General features: G+C 40.9%; 1 protein-coding gene across 15 annotated transcripts in view; it reads left to right on the top strand.

The window, feature by feature from the left end:
- LOC108154930 (TLD domain-containing protein 2) overlaps positions 1-19,983 on the top strand; it is a 94,604-nt gene that overhangs the window by 7,227 nt on the left and 67,394 nt on the right. For 11 of the 15 annotated variants that reach the window (XM_033389206.1, XM_033389208.1, XM_017285395.2 and 8 more), the window contains exon 1: positions 19,651-19,968. Coding sequence is in view for 3 of the 15 variants with exons in the window: in XM_017285417.2 (XP_017140906.1) it covers positions 6,440-6,747 (308 nt within the window). In the remaining 12 variants the exon portion in view is untranslated. Of the gene's footprint in view, positions 1-6,092; positions 6,748-19,649; positions 19,969-19,983 lie in introns of those variants that run through there. The other 4 variants (XM_017285417.2, XM_017285415.2, XM_017285403.2 and 1 more) reach the window with 2 other exon arrangements.

The following is a 19,983-nucleotide window of genomic DNA, read 5'->3' on the forward strand; positions in this document are numbered from 1 at the left end:
CTACGCCACGAGTAATCCCTAAAACGTATTCCAAATCCACTTTGGTCTGGGCTCGTGCTCATTCAAGCCAATCCCAGGGCATTAACTGCTTGATCGCCCATATCCATGTGTCATTTCCCTCCATCTGCCTCCTCCGCCTCTCCGACAATAGATGTCCTGCGAGAACAAAAGCCACATGGCAGGAGAAAGGGGACTCGACGCTATTATAGGCATAAATTACATTGGCCTGAAACCAGAACAGAGCAGAGCAGAGTCCTGGCCTGGCCTGCACACGGTTCAGTTTATGCAGCTGGTCGACCTCTCCCCTCCCTACTGTCTCTGTCTGTTTCTGGCTAGAATTTCCGATTTTCCACGCTGTCAATTCCATTACGTATGCGCCCTGGTGGCCCCCGAAGGGCATGTAAAATATGCGAATGCAATTTGCATTTACTGGACACACACGCAGGACAAAGAGTAACTAAATTTGTTTAATGCCACGCCCCCCTTTCAGCGCTGGTGGGAACTCAATTGAGGCAAATGAGAGTTGAACATTTTCCCTTAAAGCCAAAGATTTAAGTGGTGAAAGGACTATGGTAGAATGGAGTGGGATACGACAGAGGGATATTCATGGAACATAGATTATCCAAGGGAACGCTATCGAATTTCCATTGAATACTGTTCTATGGTGTCTCCTTCTCTATTCCCTAGGGTCTCAGCAGTCCAAGAGTTAGCGGCTTCCTTCTACCTGTTACATGCGCGTAAAACTCGCAGGAAACGCAGTGCACCCTTAGACTCTACGAGTACCCTATATTTTAAGAGCGAACTGAGCAAAAGCCAAATATTTGTTCACTGCCAACTCAAGGATATCCTTGATGTTTGCATAGCCACAGAGAGAGAGCGAAAAAGAGCGAAGAGAAACGCCTGAAAGCGAGAGAAACAGCAAGAGGGAAAAGAGTAAAAAAGGACGGGCCAAAACAGAGAAAAGGACTAAAACAAAATGCATCCTGCAATTATGAATGAATGCAAAAGCCAGAGCCAAAAGGAAGTCCAAGCGGGGCGCCAAAGGATGCGTATGCGGAAGCTGTACGCGATTCTTTATGCAAATGTCCTCTCCATGAGGGCACGAGAGTGCCTGTATGCGTGTGTGTGTGGGCTACAATTAAAGCCTGCAAGGGGCTTTAAGTTGTCCCACACATTTTACATAACATTTGAGCCGCATATTTATGACCTCGCCCAAGTGCATAGCCTTCAAAAACTGAAACGAACAAGCGTAAGGACTGTCTGGCTAAGGACATTGGAACGCGTTTCCAATGCTCCGGCTCTATAGCTGTCGCTGTCTCTCACTCCCTCTGTCTAAGGCTGAATGCATTCATTACTCAACACACACACAGTGGGGCACGCACACATGAAAAAGAGAGAACTTGTAATGCTCATGGCCGCACATGTCTACACATTCACTTCCGCACAGAGAGAGAGAGAGAGAAAGCATACAAGGGAGCAGCCAGGCGGCGGCACGGCAGGCACAGTGGGCACATACAAGGGCTTATAATTGGGAGAGCAGAAACTTCTGGAGCCACAGTGGGCGATCGGAGTGGCAGACGGAAACTCCCTTAGAAGCGATGCATTTTTGCAACGAAATATTTAATAGTTTTTACTTTCTTTTCCTTGAATCCCACCCACTGTGCGGCCTTTACAAAATGCGCTTCAAGTGCGAGTATTAAATGTGCCTCGTTGCTCATTTTATGGCATTGCTGGTGCCACCTCCTTCTGCCACAGCATCCAACAGAATGCAACAGCAGCAACAACAACATTGTGGGGCACAAAGCAAACAGAAAGAACAGCAAAAGAAAGAGCAGAACAGAGCAGAAAAGAGTGGAGTAGAGGAGAGGACAGGAGAGGAGAGGAGAGTGAATGGTGGCCCATTACGTCGAAGGGTAAAGCAACAGACATTCCGCCGGCAGAAAGAAAAAACTACTCATAACGAAAAAGGAAGACACAAAATTCGTAGGAATAAGAGCCAAAGCATATGATACCCTAACAGATACATAAATAACTATTATTTCTATAGAATGATCCGATTTTCAGCCTATATTTTGGAAAGGAATAAATAAAACTATAGGCGGAAAAGTTTGGATCGTATATCTTCAAAAATTTTAACATTTGTTACCATTAAGACAGTTTCTGTAAGAGCTATAACCATAGAATATTGGCGCATAGATATCATCTATCTATACATCGACTTTATAGATCAGATCAAGATCGAAAAGAAGCTAATTCCAAGCATCCCCTCAAAGCCGTACTATCCCTTTGCAATGTGCATAACAATCATAAAGAGCGTGTGAGTGTAAGGATAAAGTAGAGACAGTTGAAGTCCTTTTATGTGCGGCTGGTCCTCCTTCGTAGCTCCTGCCCCGAGGCTCTGGCGTATGGATGCCGTAATTACATTGCAAAAAGGACACACATCAAGCCGGGGATCCAGCGATTCTTCGCGCAGTAAATTAAATATTGAACGAGCATGCGAGTGCCGTATGCGAATGTAATTTGCAATGACTGAGATTAATTGCCGATACGCGAGCAGTACGACGAGCGCTGTAATGGTCCCCCGACCATTAACTCATTGAACAGATTTCAGAATTTATAGCATACTCTTGCGCTGCCACTGGAAATACAACTAATCAAAATGGAGCTGCCTATGCGGGGCTAATGGTCGCATTTTGGGATGGAATGGAGGCTTATGGAAGGGATTGATTTTGAGAAAAGAATGAGTCGGGAAAGCTATGCTTAAGGGGATATAATGGGGAGAACGTCAAATGGAGCTCAAGAGAACATAATTTTTAGGAGCATTTAAATAAGCTAACTATCACTATACATCACTCTAGCTCTACTTAACTATATGGCCCGTGGCTCACTGGCACTGTCACTGCCCCTCCCACTCCCACACCCACACCATCATCATCACCGTTCAGCATTTGCCAATGCATAATGCGGATGGGATGCCTTGCCCCCTTGGACCGTGCCACCCTGTGGCATGCATAATTCATTTAGCGGCTTCTGAATATTTTGAGGGCCCAAACACTCTAATGCAACTTGACATTGAGCCTACTATGGGCCATGGCCCAGAGAAAGACAGACAGAGAGAGGGAGAGCAGGGCTTAGAAGGCTTCAAGGTTTGGTTTTTTGCTTTTTTTTTGGCATTACATATCCTGTTACAATTCATTCGGAATGTGAGCAGAAAATGGGGGAAACCAATGGCCCGCCCATTGAGTGCACGAACATTTGCTGTATTTTTGAATGGCATTGAGTGCGTTTAGTTTTCAGAATTTGATGACTTCAAATGCATTCTGCCAATCGACAAACAAGCGAACATTTAGTGGGACTATGGTAATCCTTATTGTTGATGGCTGGCATGTCCTTGCGGGGATTGAGGCTTTTTTTCGTGCCGTTCTCCGGCTGCACGTGCGTCCATTTTGCAATCAACGCAGAGTGCATGGGTATGGAAAATTGTTGGAGAATCGTGTGCCACTCAAAGAGAATACCCTTTCGGGGGTGAGGAGTATCGCTACAGAAAGTGGAGCTATCCCCCACGAAACAGAAAGAAGTTTTGAATTTAGTTTTCGGTTGGAAACTGCCGCTGAAAATGGAAGTAATAAAAGGTTGTCCATTAACTGAAATTGTTTTCCCATATCCATAGCCATATAGGTACTGGTATCCTGTTTATAGTAAGGGTAAAATCTGCATTCATCTCTTAATTATTATAAATTCATGTCTCGCTGGCTGCAGGCGCCCCACGGCTGTCCTCGCTTCCCCCTTCCCAGTACGATACAGCAAGGACAAACCAAAGCTGAAGTTTCATGCCATTTTGCACACTTTATAAGAAAAGCTACAACATGGCATAAATAGCAGCCAAACATTCGGGGAAACAAGGAAAACGCCCTGCAAATTGGCTTTGAATGTTGGCCAAAAAGTTGTTAAGGGACTTTTCTCTATTTTCGCTTTTGGCTAACTTCTTGGCATCCAGTTTATGCAGGCAGTTAAGAACCCTGTCGAAAGTTTTTTAGTTGAGTTACACTTTGTTAATCCAGTTGTTGTTCTTCTTGTCGTTCGCCCGGAATAAAGATTTGATGGCATTTTTGGGCGGGTGGGGATTGATTTGATTCGGGATGAGTTTCGGGCTTATGTGACCTTGAAGGAGGTTTGCTTGGGCTTCGGATGGGTTCAAAAGCTAAACAAATTTGAAAATTATCCTTAAGATAGCAGTATCTTGTGCACTTATAAATCATCAATCACTAATAATAAAGCCTTTCGTATACTTTTGTCATTGCAGGTTCGTTGCCCACTAGATAACCAATATCTAATCCACTTATAAAACTAACGATAAAGCTAATAATACAACTATCTAGCGCACACAAACAAAAACCAAAACCGAACCCAAAATTCGAACACCACAGACAACAGACACCAGGGACCAGACCCCAAGCCCCAGACACTGGGAGGAGGTCCCTTGCAGCACTCAACAGATACAGATACTGATACATATACCGATACAGCTACAGATACACTGAAATAGAAATAGAAATATCAAATAGAAAGAATATGCATATTGCTAATTAAATTATGAATAGCCTAAAGCTAATTAAGCGAAACAATGCTCGTATAACAGACTCGTATATATACATATATTACTTATTCTTATAATCGTATAATCGTCTGCCTATAGCCAGCCACATATGTATGTATGTATCTATGTACTATATGTAGATGTATGTCAAATATTTGCGCAACAGTTTAGCAGCAAAAGAAAAACAAACACTGAAACAAAAACGAAACAGAATTAACAATTAACAACAACAAAAAAACATTAAACAAATACTGAAATATACAATAGATTGCCTTGCTCCCCCTACTCCATACGATATACATGTGTATCTACTATATATAGATGTCTGCCCAAATGTACACACACAATTTGCTGTTTAATCGCTGTCCAACCCGTAATGACACTCGCAATAATGAACACCCAATCGTACTCTGTATGTGCCTTCGTTTGTGCAACTGCAACTGCAACTGAAATTGCTCCTGTAGCAACTGCTACCGCGGCTGATCCTGCTATGCCCTGCTATGCCACCTATAGCTAACCTGACTTGACTCTATACCGTGTCTATACCCAGTCTCAAACAACACCCCAACTTTATGTAAATACTGTCTATACTGTCTATTCGAACCGAACCCACAATCGTGAGGCTGCTATGCCTCGTATTGTTCGATTTTCTGTTTGTAATTGGATTCGCTAAGGACATACTCTTATACACAAACGTCTCTGTGTACAGATCCAGATCCGCCACGAGACACGAACTGAAATGTGCGTTTTTCCTTTCTCAACCTCAAGTTCATCCTTAAACACACGAATTTCCATCTAAATTTTACCGATTTTTCCAAAATATTTTCCAAATTTCTAAAAAAACTCTTATACTAAGCTTATACTAGGCATGCTGCTTGTGAACGCTTAATATTCAAATAATACTCTAATACGACTTTAATACAACTCATATACGACTCTTATACAAGTCTTATGCGTCTTTTACTGCCTCTGCTGATTCTGTAAACTCTAATAAATACTTTCTCTCGCATATTTTCGCTCTTATACATCTATTATCTCTTATATCCTTACCTATTATTGCGTGCTTTACACTATAATACACTATAATAAGCTACTACTAAAATACAAAAAACTCTACTACAACTACACTATAATCATGATAATCATTATAATCGGAACTAAATATATAAACAAATCTACTACTACAACATTTTATACACTACATAAGAACTATTCTACAATCTAGAACTTACACTCTTATACAACATTTCCGCCGCTTATACACTGCACCATTTCCATTGCTTAAATAAACGAAGACCCTATCAAGATCGGATAGGCCTACCCACACCACAAATGTTTGCCTCTAAGTGTCGCGTATGCTATTTTTGCATAGTTTATTTCCAAATTTACACTCGTACTCTACTGATCTTATACGTTTATCTATAACCTTTCTCTACAACTGTCATTTTCTTTGATATTCCTTTCTTTTTGTGACATGCCTTACCCCTCCGAATAGCCGAATAGAACTTTTACACACCGTTTGATATTTTTGGCTCTATGTGCAATTTAATATCTAAATAAACTCCACCACCTCTAAGCAACAAAACTTTAAACAGAAACCAAAGAGAATCAATTAATTATCAAAAGCAACTTCAAATCGCTCGCTCGTTTTATTCATCTCTAAAATCTAAGTAAACCAAAACCAAAGAAAAAGATACAAAACTGCAAATAATTGGCTCCAATTGAACTAATTGTTTTATGCTTCTAATTGTTTTATGCCAAACTTCTGTAAATCTATCAATCAATTAACCACGAAATACATCATCAAAATATAACCACAATCACGAACAAATACCTAACGAAATGTCACGCGAAAATTCGCCCCGTCACGGCTCGTTTCGACGACATCTGAACAACAGAGAATCGCCGGCCGCCGGGGCACCGCCGGGATCGCCACATCATCAGCAATCGAACCATCAGTACCACCACCAACAGCCACCGATCATGGAGCATGCCGGCGCGCCCATCTCCACCTCCGCCACGAACATAGCCACGGTCCTGGAGGATGGCGAGAATCCCATTCTGCCGCCCCTGACCGGTTCGGGACCCAGTCGACAGCGATCTCTGAGGGATCGACTCAAAGACGGCATCACCGGCAGCTTCTCCTGGCAGTAAGTCATGATGTTTTAGCCCCTTTTTTTTGTTCTGTCAATGCTTCTTGAAACACCTTTTGTTCTGTAATTTGTATATCACTTTTTTACCACCAAACAAACACCAACCAATTTTGTTAACATTCTTTGTCTGTAGAGTTCCAATTTTCAGTAGTTCAAGATATACCCGTATAAGATCTTGGTTGAGATCTCAAAGTTCACTTTGAAGCTTTTTCTTCTTAGACTTGAACTCGAATTTAGTTAGAATCCACACGAATATCCTCTAAAAGCACCATGTAGAGCCAGTAAACACTTAAAAACACCTAAAAACTCCTCTGAGAGTCTGGTAAATTGGAAAAAATTAAAGCACTTTGAAGCACAGCACTTTTGATAAAAAGTACAAAAATAAACCCGAAATAAACTTCCAGCTCAAATCTAGGTACAAATGTTGGTAAGTGCTGATAGAATATAGATCTGTTTTAAGTATTATATATGGGAAAAGAGTATAAACGGAGGTAACTCATCAACGAGAGCTATCATCAAGGAAGTGTGCTTGTGCTTCTCTGATTTAATCGGTATTTATCGAAAATGGTATCCATTGGATATCCCAGAAATATTTCGAATACTCTTAGCTATGAATTGTAAAGATATTTTCGATGTATTTTATGGTATTCTAGTTTGAACATTAAACAAATACGATTACTGAAATGGTAATAAACAATTGATGGGAAAATATTTATAGAATTGTTGTCCAATGAAATCTATAACACTTCCCGACAAAAATCCAAAAATATACGAAAGGAAACTTAAATTCAAACACACTGCCAGAGCAATCTCTTTGCTTACTCACACAGTCCTGACTATAAATAACATAGATATTACCCGGTTCCCTAAAGGGTGATTGACGTCTGGAGATGTTTGCGCATTAACAGATTCCGGAAAAAAATATAAAATCGAATATGGGGAAATCGTCAGAGAAAAGCGCACAAAAACAAGACCTACGTACACACAAAGTAATTTTGCAATTTAAATGGTAACAGACGAAACGAATCGCCAGGCCATAAATCAATTGAATTTGACATTTTAATTCCCCAAACCAGAACCCGAACCCGAGCCCCCTCCCCTACTGAAGGCACCCAGTCGTCAGTCGCCAAAACAAAAACAAAAAACAATCACCCGAAAAAAGAGTTGCGGCACATTGCATAATTAAAATAAATAATAAGGAGACACACGTTGAGGGAACAGGTGTCACAAAAAAGGGAACGATGTAAGGTGCAGTCAATGCACCGGTCCTTAAATTAAGCTAAAGCGGAACGGCCGGAAAGGTATTATTTTTCACAGAAAAGTAGCAATTTGCGTGCTTCTAGGAAATCCATTTTGTATTTCTCTACTGCGCAACGTTAGAGGAGGCTATCTTATTTCCAGGAATGGCATATAATTTGATTACACAATTTGTTTGCAAAGTGGTTTCAAGCATGATTGGTCTCTGCAAAAAGTGGATTCAAGGAATGCATTTAGATTACAGTTTCCTGGAAACTTATTTCAAGGACTTTGTACGTATTTTTCATCTCTTAAAACAACCTTCATTTAATAAAAAATTCCTCAAACTATGAATTATCCTTTGTAAAGGTCAAAAATGAAGCCCCAACCAAAAGGCTGGTGGAAAGGTAAAACTCACCTTCGGTGCCCATCCTCCCCTTCCCCGTTCCACCTAGATTTTGGTTCTCTTCCGAAAAGTCAAAGTGAACATCAAGAAAACTTGCTATTTATTTGCAAAACAATTGAAGCACGAGCGACAAGCCTTGAGGTCATCAAACATGCCTCTTTGCCACCCACTTTGCCCCAACCCCTCCTCACGTTACCCTCTGCGCCTACACAACGTTAACCGCTTTGTCCCGCTACGTTTTCGCCATCAAAAAGTTTCTCTAAAGCCAGTTCAAAAGTTCTGGTTCCAGCGGCAACAACAACAATTTTTTTGGCAAATGCTTGGCCAACTTTTTGGACTTTTCATTTAGCAGGCAGAAACACTCAGAAAAAAGGTATTTAGTAGAGAGCCCAAACCCAAAGGTGAATAGAGATCCACAGATCCCCAATTAAGGTTCAACAGGAGAGTGTTCGAATATATATAGGACATCTCTTCTAGCGATCCTACGTGAATGCATTATCTTCCATAGGATTCTGCTTCTAGCTGTTATCCCAAAATTCTCTTCCTTAAATAAGTTTCCAAAACCAAAAACTAGCCACTGTTTTTTCTCTCAGTGCTGGGGGCACCCGTTGAGGTAGCACTTTTCCGCCATCATTCAAGTAAAAGTAAAAGTTCACTCGAGTTGAGTTATTTGCCACACGGCGTATGCGTAATATTTCTTGTTCTATAAAACTTTCACTTCATGGTTTGCCCTCCCCCTGCCCCATCCCCGTCCCTTTCATCACCACATCGTTGTGTCATTTTCATTATATAGAATTTTTATATAGTAGACTCTCCTCGGGGCTCGGGGCTCCGGGTAGTTATCGTTGTTGACCTTCAAAGTTTTTTTGTTGCCCAGAGAACAGAGAGGCCAGAGACTGGCAGAGCGGGAAGGGAGTTGATTGCACTTCTACTCAGTCGCCACTCCCCTGCCCGCCTTTCCTCTTCTCACTTGTCTCTCACTCTTTCACTGCCCCTCCTTCCCCTTAGTTTCTCTTCACTCATTCAACCTCCCTGCTTATTTCTGTTTTATACCCTTTGTCTCTGTCTTCAAACTTGTTCTGCAACTACACTCGAAAAAATCCATAGTACTCCTCCCGTTGCTGCTAAGCCACACTGGAAGTGGAAGGGAGAGCGTATATTCTTCTACACTGCAACTTTTTGTGTTATTTTCTTAGAACTTTAACTGTTTTTTTTTTAGTGTAGTGGCGTGCATTTGTGTGCTGGGTACACTTCCTTTAAAACACTTTAAGCCGCAACTGTCGCCCTGCGGCTGGTAATTTATAACCTTGAAACCCTTTTTCGTTGGCCTTGATCGCAGATTTCGTTGCGGCCTTTTGTCTACCTGATGTTTTAAGCCCTCTCCCCTACAGCATTGCGTCTCCTTCAGTCACTCTTTAGGCCTTCTCTCCTTCGGCCCTGTATATCTGCTTCTCGTGCTTCTTTTCAACATGTCTATATCTCTGTTTCCTTAGTCTCCTTAGCCCTCTTCCCCTTTAAGGCCTTTTCAAGTTGTTGTTTGGTCACTTTTCTTTGTTGTTTCATGCCGAGAGTCAGTCCCTATCCCAGACACAGACACAGACAATCCCCATTTGCAGGCCAGACCCCATGCCAGACACTTGAGTTACGAAATTCGTTGTGCACTTTTCGCATTATGAGGGATAAACGTGTTACATAAATGGGAATTGCTGTCTGATGGAAGAGCCCTCCTTGATATTCGCTTAGGCTGAAAGCCCTCCAAGAGCTCTTCAGCAAGAGAGTCAGCAGAGGAGTCTTCAAGCAGAAAACCAGTTTTTTCTTTGTTTTGTTGCGAGAACTGAGTAGTAATACATAGGATACAAGTATAAAGAGTAAGTAAAGGATGATATTTATTTCTCTGCTTATAGAATGCTTTTGAAAGGATTCTTAAAGCATTTGTCCCACTTTTGGTTATATTTCTACATTAAATATGACTCAAAACAAGTTAGTCTTGAAGCATCAGCCAAGATCTTGTCAGAGAATACTTATTCGTAATTTGCTCTTGAGGTCTCATCATCTCAACCATAATGATACAGTGCAAGAAACATATAATCATGCTCACCATTGAACAATTTCATTGAGAATATATCTAAAGAAATATGGGATAAGCAACCTTGACCCCATCAAGAGCCAGATCTTCAAATCTGCCATCGATTCACATGGCAAATATTCGCATTGAGTGACGCCCAAGCAAAAAATCAATCTTGAAGTCCGCCTCGGAATGCTAATTGAAATTTCAGGAGCATTGGGGAGTTTGTGGCTTTTGTTTCGCGCCGCATATAAACCATAATAAAATGATATCATAAAGAACGCCACAGACCAGACAGCGGCAATAGTCCGGCCCACAAGTCGGGCCCGACAGAGGCTCTATAACACTTTTGTATGGTGGGAAGTGTGACGGTTTTTGCGGAACGGGTCTGATAATAATGATAATAGCGATAATAAAGAGATGGTAATGGGTGCGTGAAGGAATGTGTGGGATGATGGTGGCCATGGATGTGTGGGACTCTGCTCTAGTCGTCGTCGGCTCGGTCCTGTTCTGTATAACTTATACTGACAGTGACTGTAAATAGCAGTTGACCCTGAAATGAGGCACATTCCTCCCTCGACCTCTCTCCGTCCCTCTCCCTCTTCTAAATATCTGTTAAATTGTGTGCTCATGTGTGCCAGTGTTGGTGTGTATCTGTGTGTGTGCGGCTGTCTAAAAGCGTTTCATGTTTGACTTTCACTTGCAGCTGTGACGAGAGCTGCAACACTGTCAGCGCCAGCACTATGACAACAGCAGCAACAGAAACCGAAACCGAAACAACATGCAACAACAATAGCAACATACAGCAAATGGCACTAACATTCCGCTTCCATTCGTTCGGCTGCTCTCCGGCATTGTTTTTGGCCATAATTTGCATCGATTGCATAGTGGGTCGAACATACGAACTGAATTTCGAAAGCATTCTAAAAATAGCACTGCCAGACGCGATTTTACAAGCAATGGCTAATGACAGACAAGACGGGGTCTTGGGCCTTCGATTGTCAATGTTACAGTATTGAAAGAAATATGATCGCTTATCGAATAAATTCTAAGAAGAGTGCATATCCTGTGCCACAGTGCCACCCATCACAGTGCTCATCCGATAGGCCTGTCCATGTTTTTGGGCCTGTGGCTGCGGTCGTGTCTGTAGCCGAGGATTAAGTGCAATGTCAATGTTGTCCGCTATCCCCTGTCCGCTGTCCAGCTCCACCTCCATGTCCACCTGCTGGTGCTCCATCTTCTGCTGCACCTTCTCCTCCACCTCCTGCTGCACCTCCTCTCGCTCCTGGTTCGCTGTGTCCTGCTGTTTTCGCAAATTTTCATTAGTGTTATGTCGCCGCTGTCGTTGTCGTTGTCGTTGTCGTTGCCATTGATGTCGTGGCCTGTCGCTGCCAGCTGCCTTTCGCCTCCTGTCTGCGGACCTCGTTTGTCCTGGGGCGTGGCCATTGTGCATTGTGTGCTCTGGCCCCCCACCCCACAGGCCACCACAATCGTTTGCATAACGATTATGAAACTGCGTTTAATCGAAAACAGAAGCCAAATCAAACAGAAGCCAAATCGTTACACGACCTGCTCTGTGGCTGCTCTGCGGCTGTGTCCCACGCGGCGTATGAGCAATGCCGCTTTTTAATATGAATTAATTGCCACAATTAATTGGACATTATTCAGCATGCAAATGGCGTTGCGTAAGCACTGCCCGAGGAAGGGGCATTGGGAGAGAATATTAGTAAAAAATTCATTTCCTTAGCTATTTACATAGATTTCCAGATGAAGTTTTAGGGGTAGAGAACCCCAGGAAGATCTTAGATCTTAGATCTTTCTATCTATTAAAATTCATTCATTTCCCTGTGGGGCTTTCTATGCCACTATCGTTGTAAGGCTCTCAATCGTAAATCAACCCCATTCCATAACTCTATCTCTCGTTCGCAGCGTGACGCTCGTGGCGCTCTAATCACCCCTACCAAGTGTTAATCCTACCTAAATATACAACCCATTAATTACTATTTCCATCATTATTTACGAGCGGTGAACAGTTTCCAACGATTGTCACACCGACACACACGAGGCAGCTAATTATAGTTCATTCCTTTATATAGTATATCCATCCCGATTTAACAGGTACCCAAAACTATATGAAATATTTCAGAATTTCCTTTCGCTCGCTTTCAGTTTTCTTAATAAAGCAATGACCCGTGCAGTAGTAAAACTTTTGGCACTTGAAAAACACTGACAGATACTATATCTATATAATATATAGCCCGATATATGCACGGTTCGGGTTTCCCTTTCCCCCACACACAATGCCATTGTTGTGGATGGACGGACACTTTGTAAACAATTTTCGCGTATTTCTTTTCATAAATTGCGACGAATTATAATTCGTTATCTAAGAAAAATACATATATATACAGATACTACATATATTCCACAGTACGTTTATTATTCATGAATATTTTAGCATGTGGCAGTAAAAATGTCTGCTGGCTGCTGTTGCAAGTGGCCAATTTTCGGGGACTTTAATGCGCTGTAAAATCCAATGGAATTATTTAGGGAAAACAAAGTGTATCATTTATTCATTTTAAATTGGAAACCGGGAGAGAGGCCTAATTGAAAGTGGAATATAGAAAGCGTTTTCCATCAAAGAGAATGTGGTCCATCTCCCTGAACCTCCAAGGAATATGCATATTCTCTCCACATTTAATCGATTTTCACACCCTCTCCGTTTGGGTGTCTCAATGCCACCTTATGCGACCCGCCATGCCAATCAGTTTTGGCATTCAATCGTCTCGAGATCGAGCACATATATCAATATAATTATCTGTCATTATTGTACATTACGCGAACATTGTTCGACGCGCTATCGCTAGTCTCGGATCTTGTTTTGCTCGTTGTCCTTCCAACATTATGATTTGCTTTACAAATTTATTGCTTTGGAAATTGGCCTAAACAAATGAAATGGGGATCGGTTGATAGACAAGGATGTGAGTCGACGACCCAGGGGAGTGGTGACACGTGAACCCCAGATCAGGGGCCACCATAAATGGCTAAACAGCTCAATTACTTTATGGCTCTGCTCTGGAATGATTTACTGACAGGCAACAAAATTTCTGGGAAGGCAAATTGCATCTAATATTTACAGAATATAAATATTTATGCCAGCCGAAAAAATACTCGTGGTATCATTAATTTTGGGAGGGCTTTTCCCTCGCGCACAACTGATCAAATTTCAGTTTCACTAATCTCTCACTCTCCTTATTTGCCTTCGGGTCTGGGTGGTTTATTTAATTATAAATACAGAGCCCATTGCTTATCGCCATCAGCTACCTGATATTTGTCCGCAATTATTGGCCCTGCCCGGCCCCGCCCCTCGCCACGACTCGACTCAAAGGCAAAGAAAGCCGCTCCGACCCGATAAGAACAAAAAGAACGCAGTAAAATTTACATTTTCGCTAAATGGAAATTTCCCGAAAAACCTCAATCTTTGAATGTCATAAAGTCTCCTCGCACATCCAAGATTTCAGCTGTGTTTGATCTTTATTTGAGGGCTGGCTGTCTGACTTATGTAGGTACTCGTACGCGTAGATGATAGGTAAACATACATATTTGCAGGCTAATGGAAAAATAACGATTGGGGAGTCTGTTTGTCGCTTGCTTTGCATCACGCATGCCATCTGTTGATGGAAAGGTTCCAGAAAAAGTCTCTGAAGATAGGAGAAAACAGGGGAAAAATACATGGAATCTATGGAAAGTTTTGAAGTTCGAACATAACTTCCATCAATCTATGTTGCCAATTTTAGACTAATTTATCCAATCAAATTCCTTTTCCATGATTCCTCAACATTTGTTTTCCACCAGCTACCATTCCATAGACAGCCCACCTTATCGCATACTAAGAAAAGATAAACTAAAACGTAGAGGAGTCTCCCCCCCAACAAAATATCAAATTTATAATTGAGTTTTATAAGAAATGTATATTTCGGACAGGCTTTTCAGTGGTGGGTGATGCATCACCATCTTTTAAGTCTTGTGATTCCATTGATGGGCCATTTATAATAATTCGATTGCGTGCTCGCTGGAATCCCATTTATAATTGATGTTCCCCTTCCAACACCAGAAATGAAATGTTTACCTTTGCCACAAAAAACAACAAGGATGAGGAGGAGGGGGTGGGAGAAGCCTGACATTGACCCCAATTAATGGCGCCCCATGCGGTGAGCGAAATGTTGATAAAATAAAAAAAAAAACACAAAAAACAATAAATGTAAATAAATTATAAATCAATAGGAGTTTGGGTTTGTTCTATATGGGGAAAAACAAATTGATTGAATGCATAATTGGAACTGCAATCGAAATAGAATTCTCCACAAAATTGAATGAATATTTAAATGTGCGAATGACAAATGTTTTGCCACCTCTCTGGGACCCCCTCCTTGGACAACTGTCAATGCGTTTGTCACTACCTTTTGACATTTCGAGTTCTGAAACTAGAATTTATCTATCGTATTGCAACCTTTGACAGTCTTTTTCGAGTACAAAAAATCCATTAATTAATTGAAAAATTCAACAACAAATGGAGCCATACAGACAGACATATATTTTGATTTGAATAACGATCTTGCTGACAGCTGAATAAAATTATATATTCCAAAATCAGATTAAATCGGCAATCGCTTTTGAATACTCTGTAGGAAAAGAAAGGTGGGGGATGTGTGTAAAAGCCGAGGAGAAATGTTTATCAGAAACATAGATGGAAGAGGCATCTAATCTGAAATACATTTAATCCTTTAATCTTTGAGGTTTCATTGTATCTTAGAGAATTAGTTGTCACAGAAACGACATTTGTTTAATGAACAATTGAGCCTAATTCACCTTATCTTTAATCCGTGAAAAATCCATGTATTTATGACGCGATTTATAGAAGATTAAATTTATATAGACATTCTTTTCCATCCATTTCTTAATCTGTAATGTTAGTAAGTTAAAATATTACCAGAAAACGTCTACCACTTCTCCCATTTATCAAAAAGATAGACCTTTAAAAAGGTTTCTTTAAAAACTACGAATTCCATGCGGAAATTGCCAGCAATCCTCCCATTAATCCCCTCATCCCATTTGCAATTTAAATCCCATTAAAAAACTTTTTCCGAATCGCATTTGGGTGCAACTTCCATTTCGGATTTCGGATACAGAGATTGTCATTGGTGGGTCCCACCCGAAATTGTTGCACGTTTTTACAATTGCTGTTCAAAATTTATGGCAAATTTATTTCGATGAAAATTCAAATGGCGCACCAAAAGCGATACTTTTGATTGAGAAAACAAAAACAAAAGCTCAATTCAAAGACAACAAACAAATAAAAATCACATTCAAAGGCGGCGGCAGATGATCATTTAGTGCAGTCATAGAAATTCATTCATTTTTATGCAGCAATTCAATTAAATGGCGCAAATGAAAAGTAAACAAAAATAGCAATTATCCATAGAGATGGGTCATCCGAAGAGGAAGGGTGTTCAGAGATCGATACCATCTGAACAGGTTCCCAGTGGCCACGGTTTTAGTCTCTCAATAAGAGTCCTGTAGATGACATTAAAAATGGAATCAAGGATGAACGGTGGGTATAAATGCTCTGCATTTGTGCACTGTTTTTCGTAGTTTTTAGAGCTGCTAAACAGCTACTTAAATACCACGGAAAATAGTATTTCGGAAGAGTGGGAAGGACGCGGATTACCGCCGACTAAATACCGCCACAAAAAAAGCCAAATACCTTTACCAACTTCCCAGCCAGCCTCCACATCGAAATCGTTTACATTTTTTCCTCATTTTCAACGAAAATTCGTATTTTCCTGTCAAGCCGGTTTCACTTTTTTTTCTTCATCTCCGTTTTCATTATTGGACCACACTCTGTGGCACCACCATGCCATGGTGTTTGTCGTCGTCATTTGCCAAACCAAACAACTTGCAATCAATGCTGTTTCTGGTGCCGCTGCTTGCTGCTGCTGCTGCGCCTTTTGCTATTTTTAGCAGCTGCAACAAAAAGTTGCACTGTCGAAACAGTGTTGTACCTTCCGTCATATGCCGCAGGAAAGACAACAAAAAGCAAGTGGGGGGAAAAAGCGGACAAAAAATGTGCAAAAGCTGACGAAAAACAAAACAAAAAACAAAAAATTGAAAAGTAAATCTTTGTTGCATATTCATCAGCTTCAAAACGGAGGATGGAGAGCGAGACTCCGAGAACTCTGACAGTTCCCGTCTCCGGAAAATGGGAAAATTTGTTAAGCTGCAATCGGTTCGGGGGAGCAAAGAAAATTGCATTTGTTATTTAAATGAAGCTGCTTGAAAGGGCAGTTTGCTTTCAGTTTGACGGAAAAGGAAAATAGAAGTTTGTTATGGTAATGACTGTCATGGCATGCCATGTGATACGGATCTCATGGTTCTAAAAGAGTGCAAATATTTAAGAGAATTCAAATATACAGTATTTATTGTTGTCCTAAAGCTAAATTCAAACAAATTGAAAAAGAGTACAAGAGATTTCTGAAGTGAATGGCATTGGCATTGTTTCAATTTATTTTATTCAAAGATAATTGCAGGCAAACCCCAAAATCAATACCTTAATTGATTTCTTTATGGTTTATAAAAAGTTAATTAACATTTGGCGTTCAGATACAAGACGGAAGCAGCGAGGCAGGTGGCTGGTTCGGGTTGATTAACCTTTGTTCAATTTCGATAAATTTCGTAAACAAATTCAATTTTGAACTAGAAAACTTTACCTTAATCCCAATATGAAGCTTGAGCGGACACTTGAAGTATTTCTGAGTCCAATGTCCTGTCTGTGTATTGAGAACATTTACTATCCTTCGGTAAATAGGTTTTTCAAGACTGCATTCCATTTCGATTGGCAATATTTATGTTGAGTATTCCCCATTGAAACCCGACTGAGACCCTGATACGAGTACGAATGTGCACAGTGCTCAAACATATTCCACTGACCATTAGCCATAGTCGTAGTCGCTCCATTGGATATAGTCATAGCTATAGCCATAGGCAAGGCATAGCCATAGCACCACATGCGATTGCACATTTTTTATAGCCCCCCAAGGCGTATCGTATTCGAAAAACATTTACATTTTCGTTCAGACAATTTATGATTGTGTAATAGTATTGAAGGCTATTAAAATTATTGAAAATGTTCGAGTCCGAAAAACTGTAAATACACAAAAGATAGAGAGAGAGAGAGACTGCGAGATGGAGAACAGTCGGCCACAAAATGATGTTGCAGTTTTTCTGATTTTTGCACAAAAGTTCGTTTGTGAAATTTGCATAATTTGCAATTTGAACCAAGTCATGCGTTTTAAATGAGCTGAAAAGTGAGGCAAAGAAGGAAAGAAACGGAATCCCAATAAGAATGCTCTATGTTCAGTCTATGTTGGGACTTTAAAGGTACCCACTAAGGGGATATCTACAGCGATAACTATTCAGACAACACTCAGAACGAAAGAGCCTAGGAAAGAGAAAAACTTTCCCATATTTCAGAATGATTTTTGTTAATCATCTTAAGGATCTTCACTACGTTTCTTCCCTCCACGGATTAAAAATAGTTCTTGTATCAGTGTTCAGGTTTCCAAAGGTCTGTTACATCTATTTTCACAAATACGGTATACCCAAAATGACCTGCGGCTATCAGGTATAACATAGTCAACCGTTACCAGCTAAATGAAAGAGAATTCCCATGAGTTCTCAAGGTTGCATAGGAAATTCCCTCCCTCTCTCTCTCTCTGTCTCGCCCTGTCTCTCTCTGTCTTTCGTTTAAGATGAATTGCAGTTCACCTTACGGTAAATTCTTTGACCTTGGCCATAATTTCCTTATTGGGAGAGGGTACGCCGGCAGGGTGGACGGTAGAGGGGCATCTATAATTGCAGCACTTTCACCCCCTTAACAATGACCTACATTAAAGTTGAGGAAATGAATTCCTGATGATGTTGATACTGCTGTCCGTTAGCAGAGAGTGATGTGCCGCAGATCCCAAAAGCAAATATCAAATAATTACAGAGCGGCGTCACATGGCGTATGAGTAATTTAACGTAAATCACAAAGTCGCCGCAGCTAAATAACCTCCAAAAAACAGAAACAAATTCAACGAACGAGGCGTTTGATACCCTTTAGAGTGATCATTTCTATCATTCGTTCCTTAAGACATAGTGACATAGTGATATAGTGATCCGATCTCGTGGGGACGGAATCCTTTCGTGAAAATATCTCCTTCAAAGCATAATGCCCATTATGAAGGGTATTAAAGCAGCGCAACAACAACAATTGTATCGCAATTGCAATTCCAAACAAGTTCATTGCACATGCGCGCCATACGATGGCAACAACACAAAACACAAACATGCCAAAGAGAGCCAAGCGATCGGTAGAGCGAGAGATAAAGAGAGAGCTTAAAGCCAGTCCAAGGTATATTGATATAAGGAAACGCGAGTTGCTCATAGCAGAACAAACATAGAAAACAGACAGCAAGTCTTACTCCTTCTCTCGAATGTTTTGGGTTTTCTATAGTGTTTTAAATTATTTTAATGATTTTTGATCCCTTTGTGAACTTGCTGTCACACACCTGTATACGATGGCAACAACACAAAACACAAACATGCCAAAGAGACCCAAGCTATCGGTAAAGAGAGAGATAAAGAGAGAGCTTAAAGCCAGTCCAAGGTATATTGATATAAGGAAAGGCGAGTTGACTGCTACATAATTTTGGTGCATATTTCTATAGCGCGATTCGCATATCAGAACGCACAACAAGAAAAGACGACAATGCTTACTCCTTCTCTGGAATGTTTTGAATTTTCTATAGTATTTTAAAATATTTTAATGATTTTTAATCCCTTTGTGAACTTGCTGTCTTTTTCGCGCTGCTCTGCGTCAACTATCGTGAGAGCGCTTCTGTTAATGCCTCACCTGTATTTAGCTTGAGCAAGCAATCCGAGCACAAAGACGGAGAGAGAGAGCAATTAATAGCATAATTTACACAAGTCTCAGCGTCGTCGTCGCTGTCGTCGTCGTCGTCGGCAGCGATCGGTTAATTCGTTTCGTTGTTGCTTTTTTCGGCCGTCGTCGCAGTCGACGTTGTCGCTGACGTCGCCGCTCTGCCCGACTCGACTTTCTGAGACACTCCTCACCGTAGAAATTTTCGTTCGATCATTTTAAGTTTTTCATTTGCAACGAACGCAACACCGTAGCTCCCGATCTCCCCCCAAAAATCAAAAGCAACAAAACCCCAATTGAGAGTCGGCGCCAAACGAAATCGAAAGAGTAACCGAAACAGAAACAGAGTCTTTTACAGCTCTTCCGCTCCACAAAAACAGTTAAACTGGAGAAAAAGTAAAAGAAATAGAAAAAGAAAAAGCCTAGAAGACGGAGCGACTAAAAACGCGCGCGCGCATCTGTGCTAAATAAAATAAAAATAAATTTATGAAAAGTGCAGCAGCAAAACCAGAGAAGTCACGAAGAAAAATTGTAAAAATTATATTA

The sequence above is a fragment of the Drosophila miranda genome, chromosome 2, assembly GCF_003369915.1.
Source record: "Drosophila miranda strain MSH22 chromosome 2, D.miranda_PacBio2.1, whole genome shotgun sequence".
Taxonomy (NCBI): domain Eukaryota; kingdom Metazoa; phylum Arthropoda; class Insecta; order Diptera; family Drosophilidae; genus Drosophila; species Drosophila miranda.